This window comes from Fistularia commersonii, chromosome 30 (genome assembly GCF_037954325.1).
Source record: "Fistularia commersonii isolate RoL2024-O1a breed Wild chromosome 30, RoL_Fcom_v1.0, whole genome shotgun sequence".
NCBI lineage: Eukaryota > Metazoa > Chordata > Actinopteri > Syngnathiformes > Fistulariidae > Fistularia > Fistularia commersonii.
This window is the reverse complement of record NC_141313.1, coordinates 1,841,254-1,850,034: the sequence shown is the minus strand read 5'-3', so window position 1 is coordinate 1,850,034 and position 8,781 is coordinate 1,841,254. Positions and strand designations below refer to the sequence as shown.

The window sequence follows — 8,781 nt, the reverse complement described above, 5'->3', positions numbered from 1 at the left end:
ATTCAGTCACTCATTCACGCGTCAGACTCGTTCCACGGCAGCAGAATCCTGATCTGGAAACAATGTTCCCTCTAAGATGCGCAATTTGGCGCTGCTCGCACACCCTCAGCACAAGAAAACCTATCCAGCGCCGTGAGCAAATGCAAATAAGTTATTAATACAGTAAACCCTTGTTTTTCGCGGGGGTTACGTTCCAAAAAGAACCCATGATAGGCAAAATCCGTGAAGTAGAAACCTTTATTTATTTTTACAATTACTATACTATTAAATATTCTATGATATATCGCTGCTGTCGTCCTTATGTTTTTTTCTTCCTTCTTTACGGAACGAACGGAAGATTCATTCATTCCGTAATGCCGACCTACAGCCGCATAGCTTTTAGCTTTCCTTAGCATGTCCAGAAGTTTAACTTTATCTGCCATAGATAGCATCTTCCGCTGCCTTTTGGGCCCTTTTGTTGCTCCAGAGCGTTTTGTCAACATGATGGGTTTTAGAGAAACTCGAAACTGCGAGAGAATTTGCACGTATGTCATGTAAATTTGCCAAGCTGTTTTACGTACGTGTGCATATTAAACTGCAACGTTATTGACGCACAGGTAGAGAAGAAGTGGAGTGACTTTTTAGCCAATCGGAGTGCAGAACACGATGCACCGTGCAAATCCGTGAAGTAGCGAAACCGTGAAAAGTAAACCGCGTTATAGCGAGGGATCACTGTATAACATTTTTATTCTGTAGCATTTCACTGTGTTACTCTGTGAGTTACAGGCGTCCGGCCAATTGTATGACGCTGTATAACAATAATAACAGCGTGGCGGAGTTAAGTGACGCTAATGCTAACATGCTAACCCCTTATCATGGCGAAATGAGCAGGAGGTGAAAAATGCGGTTCTTTTTAAGTTGGAACGTCCGTCGGAGCACGTGCACGTAGAAGAACCAGCGGTGAAACCGGGTGAGATTTTTTTTCCTTTTTCGAGTGAGAAAGGTCTGCTCTGCAAAAAAATGCAGCGAAGCTAAAGAAAAAGGAAACTATGGACTAAATGGAAGCTATGATCCACGGAGTGGCCACAGCGTGCACGTCTAATGTTGCTCACAGTTGGTCCTCAGGGAGGTTGTAGACGTATGAAAAATGAGAGGGAACATTGTCCGGGAGCTTCCCCCCCCCCACGGTAACGGTCGCCGTTGCCCGGGTTACTTTCCCACTCTGAGATATAAATACTTCCTCTATTACACGCAGGGGAGGCGGGAGAAAGAAGCTGGAACGGGAGACGCCGGTGTTCACCGACGCTCGGAGGCTCGGCTCCGGTTTCCGGGATTCTTCTCCGCCGGCGGCTCGTTTGTTCTTGAGGACCCGGATGGGGAAGCGGAGCCGGCTGGCAGAGAGGAGGGAGATGCAGCGTGAAGCCCGGTTAAATGATCTCAGAGACGCCGGCTCTCGGCAGGAGGTTAAATGACCATCTGTGATCCTGCACCGAGGCTGGACCGGCTCCCGTCTTTTGCTTCCTCCTCCCCCCCCGGCCATGTTTCCGTCGGCGTGATGCTCCCGGCGGGCCGACGGGTGGCCGCACTCGGCCCGCCAGGTGATTACAGCGACTGGGAGCAGCAGAAACAACAGAAGGACGGGGGAAAAGGCTACATGCTACATGCTACATGGTTAAGATCTGATCTAAATCTTCTGGTCTCGGGGAACCGGACTTGAATTTCTTCACTTCCCGCCCAAAAAACCTGGCAGTTTTATCGGGAAACTCCCCGTAGGTCAGTAGAACTGAGGGGTGAAACGTCTTCAAGTGAGGAAATTCAAGTCAACAAGGAGCTACAAGCTAGGGAGGGATGTTCAAAACAAACGTCGATCTGCAACCTCCGCCTCTGCAATGCATTCTGGGTGGCCTTTCATCAAATGATGCACAAAATTGTTAAATCCAGCATAATATTGGTGTTTTGTGGAGAATTCTTTGTTTCAAATCAGGGTTTTAACGCCGGTGCTCGATGAGGAATCCCTCAAGGGGAAGGACCCAGCGCCGCCATCACCGTTAGCTTGGAGTTTGGAGAAGATAGGGAGCGTTTCCTTGAACAGAGGTTTTGGAGGTACGGATGCAAAGCCCAAGATGAAGAGGGAGGACTGACGCTTCTGACAGACATGGGGAAGAAGAGAGGAGGAAGGGATGGAGGGATGGAGGGATGGAGGGAGCGGGTCAGCTATAAATAGCGTCTCGGTGATGGAACGAGCAGGGGCTGGAGGAAGATGGAGGTGAAACACACACCCGAAGAAGGAGGCGCGGCGCCTTCGTCGCTCACAAGATGTAGCTTCTTTTTTTTTTTTATTCACTGCTGAAAACAACCAAAGTCAGAAATAACCAGTTCATGTGCAACACATCCATGAATAATCACCACGAACCCCAGGAGGACCTCGGGAACGCCGCCGCCGCCGCCGCCGCCAGGCCCGACGGCCAACTCTCTGCACAAACCACCGGCGCATTTACAGGCTTGAAAGGGAAATTAAAAGGAATTAAAAGGAAAGAAAAAAGGAGGGATGCCGTCCTCCGGCTCGGCAGAAACAAGGCTATCGGAAAAAAAAGAGCACAGCAGGAGAGACGGCCTGGCGCCAAATACAACGGGTATGCTGGGAATTGCTATCTGGTGCATATAAACACACACACACACACACACACGCGCACACACACGCAATCGTTGCACGAGCCGCCTGTATATCAGAACACACACCAGCTCCGTGCTGATTTAACCACAAGCGATGCTTTAAATAGGAAGCTAACGGTTAGCGTAGCACAAACACTGCAACCAGATTAAAAAGGTTTTAGAAAACGTGATGGGCTTTTTTTTTTTTTTTTTATATAATTTTAAATTTACTGCCATCTTTGTGTGCATCGCATCATTTTCCTCATCACAGCTTGAGGAAATAATTTTATAATAATGATAATGTCACCACCAAACTGTCCCAGTCAAGTGTGTACCCCTGATTTCACACACACACACAAACATATATGCCTATTTCAACCATACACACTTTTTTGATTGTTGTTCATGTCACGTGACGCTCTCCACCACTTAACATTATTATAGAAATAGAATTCACAAAAAAAAATATTAATAATCTCACGTGTTTCATTTAACAAGTAAATGAATTAAAACAATACTAACGGCAGTAATAATCCTAATTATAATAATACTCTTCTTTTTTAAAAGCAACTCCATATATTCCTTTTATCGTTATGACTATCTCTGCATGACGATCTTAAAAATATCCCTGTGACGTTGAGGAGGGGGAAGGGTGCGGCAGAAGCGCGGCGGTCACGACGTCCAAGAAAAAGGGGTCGTGGACTTCATGAAGACAAAGGTGCGACGATACGGTAACGGTAGAATCTCTTCCGTCCACGGGGAAACATTCACGTCAGCGCACCCGGGGTTTGTCCTGCTGCGGTCCGAACGCACGCCGAAGGCCGAACATACGGCGACCGGACGGCGAAGACGACACGATAAAGGGCCGGAGCGCTTGGACAACACCGGCAAAACAGCTTTGGGATACATCTGGATGCACTCTCTGAAAAATACTGCACCAAACACGCTAGGGAGCGCCCCCATCGCCAGCCGGGAGACGAGCTGCACTAGCTTATATACATAGAAATATATATATACATGTGTATATACACACACATATATAGTTAATACATCATGCACTAGAAGAACCACAAGCAGCTGCACGGCTTCGCTGAAACTGGAGCCGGTTTCCGAGTGTCCGTTTTTAAGCGACGACAACTGGAGATGAGAGGGGATGAGCGCGGCTGGAACCGGCCGAGCAGATCCATCGGCAACACGCAAGAAATAAACGGACAATATTAATATATAATACATAAGGTTTCATCTATAATGCGGCTAAAATGTCCATGAAACACAGAGACAACCTCCAATAAATACTCTGAGTTTGGTTATAGTACTATATCTCTGTCAGTCCCGTCTCCATTTGGTGCAATACATGGATATTGATCACCCCCTCTCACACACACACACACACACACACACACACACACACACACACACACACACACGCCTCATCGCTTTAAATCAGTCCCGTAGTTATGCAAGTGCACCAGCACTGACTCCCGTTGCATGGACGGATGTTTGAGAGACGAACGCACATGCACGCCGACACGCACGTGCACGGCAGTGTCCGCATGTGAGCCCCCCCCACACACACACACACACACACACACACCCCACCCCCCATCGGCAAATGTCCTATGAATTAATCAGCGTCGGATGAATGGATAATGAGGAGAGGCCGCCGAAATATGCCTCTGTTAATGGGAAAACTGAGCTTCATTTGAATCTATGATTGGCTGTTTTCAGTGTGTGTGTGGGTGTGTGTGTGTGTGTGTGTGTGTGTCCTGTGTAGCAGCAAGCTATAGCAGTTTGAGAGCATTATCACCGACCCCCCCCCTTCCTCTGCCGCCCAACCTGACTGACAGCAAATAACAGGCTAACACACGGCGTGGCGTGCGTCCTCTGACCCCCCGCCCGCCCGCCCGCCCGCCCGCCCCTCCACGCCGTCGGTCCCACGGCGCCGGCGGCTACGGCTCCCAGTCGTCGTCGTGATGCTGCGACGCGATGATGACGACCACGGTGAGGATGGTGCACAGCACGATGGAGGCGATGCCCACGGCCAGGCTGATGAAGGAGAAGTTACGCGCCTCCCGGGAGGCGATTTCCGCTGTCACCATGTCGCCCCTGGCGATGGCCGTACGCACCTACGTGACGCGGGTCGGGTTGAAGGGGGGGGCGGAAATGTGGGAGAGGAGAGAAATTAGAAAAATAGGGTGTTACGTAACATGGAGGCGCAGGAGTGGGAGCTGGAACAGCGAAAAGACTGAATGGATCGATTCCTCTGCAGCACGGCAACGGCAAGCACACACACACACACACACACACACACACACACACACACACTCACAGACACACACACACACACACACACACACACACACACAGTGTGTCGGCTCAGCTCAGGCCGAGTAGACCCCCGGCACTAAACCACCCCTCTGGTTCCCCCCTACAATGGCGCGGTTACGTAACGCGTCCCGTATGTTAGTCAGCGCTCTGCCCCGCCGGAGGCGTCCGTGACAGAGTTGAACGCCACAGCCGGGGATGTGATGCCGCGTCTTTAGAGGGTTCCCTGAAACCCCTGACCCGGTCCTGGTTTTCTTCGTCCTGCGGCACCGAGCTGCTTCCTAGAGCGTCGATCTGTCTACCCGCCAGCTAACCCCCCCAATGCCAAACTCCATTCAGAAAACAAGCGTTTTAAAAAGTGTTCACTGGTATGTTTACATAAAGTCGTCGCCAGGCCAGGTTGTTGTTTGGTAAGGACCCTCGGTCATAACACAGAGGATTCGGCGGGATTATTGATCTGCTCAATTCAATCGCAAGCCCGACGTGGGGCGGTGTGAGCGGTGGCGTTAGCAAGTGGGCTAGCACTAGCATGCATTTGACGCCGAAATGCATCTCGCCGGGTTTCAGCGACTCGTTAAATTCACGCCTCCCGCCCGAAAAGCACTGACCTGCACCGCCTTGATGATGGCGATGATGCCGGTGGGCCAGAAGCAGCAGACGGTGGTGAGCACGGCGATGGGCAGGTAGTCGTGCGGCGGCCGGCGGTCCATCAGGGTGATGCTGGGGGGCATCTGCATGGGGTGGATCTGGCCGGGGGGGATCGCCGGGTGGCCGGCGGCGGCCGGCATGTACGGCTGTCCCTGGAGCAGAGGCGGGGGGGGGCGTGGAGAAGGTCAGCAGATACGGTAGCGGTGGATGCAGGCGTGGCTCTGAGGAGGCTAATCTGTTAGCCGAGGGAGGCGGAGGCTAATAACAACGGGACTCACCGAGGCCATGGGGTACACGGGGACGTAGGCCGTGCAGGGCTGCAGCTGCAGCGGGTATCCCGGGTGGAGGTATCCCACTGGGGGGTGAGGTACGGCGGCCCCGGGGCCCTGGGTCTGGATGGTGTAGCCCTGCTGGGCCCCCGGCGGTCCCAGCGTGCCGCAGTGGAACTGGGTTTCCTGGAGGTAACCTTCGGAGCCGGGCGGCGGGGGCGGCGGCGGGTAGTTGGGCTGGGCCCCCGGCGCCGGCATGCCCGGGTGCTGGGGGACGTTGGGGTCCTGCGGCCCCGGGAGGTACGGAGGAGGCTGCATCGCCTGACGGCCGGAGTCATCGAAACCTGGAGGAGGAGGAAAGCGGAAGTGGGGCGAGGCGGGAGAAGACGGGGCTCTCAGCTCGGATGGAACCGGATATTCTGGAGGTCGACGTTTCCACTTCCACCCTCCTCCCTCAAAGCGGGGATTCGGTCACGTTTCGCGCTCATCCGTCCCGACGAGCACATGAGGAAAAGGGGGAGGAGAGATGACGACGCGTGCCGTCGGGGTCTTTTTACATAACCGTCACGAGCAGGAAGTGGAGCAGAAATGGCCGCGGAGGGGGCGGCGTGAAGGGACGCCTCCCAAAAGGTCGAAGCGGCTTTTTGAAACGTAGGAATCCACGGCGAGACGTCCGTTTTGCTCGTGCGATCCAACGACCCGGAAGCTCCGGAGACGCTTTGCTCGCTGAGATCATGACAAACATAAAGCTTGCAGACTTTCCAAATAAAAGCCTCCCGACGCCGATCGCGGCTTTTTCCCCCCCGTTTTATTTCCCGTGTGTCTCGTTTTCCGAGCGATTGCCGGCCAATCACAGGACAGACAGAACTCTGGGACAGGAAGTCAGAAGCAAACATACAAAGCACGTGAGTCATGTTGACAGTGGAAGAAGATGAAGTAGAGACCAGGTGGTGAAGGACTTCAGCCCAGCAGAGGTCAAAGGTCATCAACTCCATCCCTAAAACAGTAATGGTGCAGCAGTTGGGCGGACCTTGACCCGGGAGATGGAGAAGATCCCAACCTAAGGGATGGAGAAGATCCCAACCTGGAGGATGGAGGAGACCCTGATCCAGAAGATTGAGAAGATCCCAATCGAAGGGATGGAGAAGATCCCAACCTGGAGGATGGAAGAGACCCTGATCCAGAAGATTGAGAAGATCCCAACCCAAGGGATGGAGAAGATCCCAACCCAAGGGATGGAGAAGATCCCAGCCCAGAGGGTGGAGCAGACCCTGACAGAGGGGCTGTGAATCTCCTCCACAACTGAATAATAAATGCAACCATCTCGCTGATTTCTCCACTTTCATCCAACCAAGAATAAACTTCTCGCCCTGGAGCTGCAGGGACGTCACAGCAGTGTGTGTGTCTGTGTGTGTGTGTGTGTGTGTGTGTGTGTGGCTGCAACATCTCAACATCTCCAGGGTCTCCTCCCGACGCCGGCCACACGCTCGGAAGAAACACGGCGTGTTCTCGGAAATGGCGGCCGGCGAGAACAATGAGCGTGGGGTCGCAGACTGACTCACTCTGAGACCTCCATCTGCAGAGGGTTAAAAATAGGAAACAGGGGAGGAGGTCTCTGGAGAGAAGAAGAAGAAGAAGGAGAAGAAGAAGAAGAAGAAGCTCTTTGTCTGGATCTGAAGGCCTTGGACCTGCAGGATGCAAACACCAGGGGAGGGGGGGGGGGGGAGAAAAACACGCGTGGAAACGCCTCTGGGACGGTTTGGGGGGGTTCAGGGCCACGTCAAGGTGTGGTCATCTGTCCAAACCGGGGTCCCCGCACCCCCCGCAGCTGCACCCGCACGGAAAGATGGAGGCGCTCCTCCGTCCGCATCCGTGTTTCCGGCGGGAGGACCGGGAAGATGCGCCGCAGCTCCGAAATGCGCCACTTCCCCTCCTCCGCACCCACTCCACCCCACTCACCGTGTTTTTCCGACGACATCCCTTCCGATCTTCCGTCCTCCTTTGATTTTTGTGTTTTTTAAATCCGGTTCCCGGTGCAGACTCCGGTGCTTTACCGTCGACGCATCCTCAGGACGTCCGCATCCCGACGGAGGCGGTGGTGAGGGGGGGGGGGGGGGGGCGTGGGGGGGTCCACGGACGGTCTCGTCCCGAGTAACGCGAGGTTTGCCGGCGCGTCCGTCCGGGTCCGAGACTCTCTCTCTCTCTCTCTCTCGAACCGGGCTCCTTCCGGTGAAGCGTCACCGAATACCGACCGGACGCGGGGATCGACCGGCGGCCTTAAAGCGACAGTCCGGACCGGTCGAACTCCCCTCCATCCACGCACACGCACGCACACATGACCGTGGGGATATTCGGGGTGATTTCTTGCAAAGGGTTTTTTTTTGCAAATAATCCGCTTCATTTGGTTCAGGGGCAAATCCACCCCCAACCTATTCTCTGTATCTTACTATGTCCATAAATCTTCCTGGTCATACATGTCCTGCACCCTCTTTGGTCTTCCTCTCGACCTCCTGCCTGGCAGCTCCACCTTCAACAACCTTCTATCCAGATCTTTACCAGAGTTTGACATGAAAAGAGGAGCGTTCATGACCGAACCATCTTAGTCGTCACTTTGTCCAGATCATACATGTCCTGCACCCCTGTGACAAATTCGTCAGTCCTTTGGGCTTTTCCCTTCAGGGGTCTCCACAGCGAATCCATCTTCTTCATCGAACCCTATTCTCCGGTTCCTCCTCTCTCACGACGTCCATAAATCTTCTCTTTGGTCTTCCTCTCGACCTCCTGCCTGGCAGCTCCACCTTCAACAACCTTCTATCCAGATCTTCACCACAGTTTGACATGAACAGAGGAGTGTTCATGTCCGAACCATCTCAGTCGTCGTTTTGTCCCAGTCATACATGTCCTGCAC

The 8,781-nt window shown here is 53.3% G+C and overlaps 1 protein-coding gene across 1 annotated transcript; it reads right to left on the bottom strand.

The window, feature by feature from the left end:
- Positions 1-2,298: 2,298 nt before the first annotated feature.
- On the bottom strand, positions 2,299-8,085 carry prrt1 (proline-rich transmembrane protein 1). Its single transcript, XM_086177605.1, has 4 exons — positions 7,833-8,085; positions 5,883-6,217; positions 5,565-5,756; positions 2,299-4,757 (listed from the first exon to the last, which is right to left on the bottom strand). The coding sequence occupies exons 1-4, from the start codon at positions 7,849-7,851 to the stop codon at positions 4,581-4,583; spliced, it is 723 nt and encodes a 240-aa protein (XP_086033731.1). The 5' UTR covers positions 7,852-8,085; the 3' UTR covers positions 2,299-4,580.
- Between the last annotated feature and the right edge of the window lie 696 nt (positions 8,086-8,781).

Coding starts and splice junctions, on each gene's coding strand:
- prrt1 (XM_086177605.1), bottom strand. Junction 5,757..5,882: donor CCGTGTACCCCATGGCCTCG/GTGAGTCCCGTT, acceptor CCTCTGCTCCAG/GGACAGCCGTACATGCCGGC. Junction 4,758..5,564: donor CCATCATCAAGGCGGTGCAG/GTCAGTGCTTTT, acceptor CGCGTCACGTAG/GTGCGTACGGCCATCGCCAG.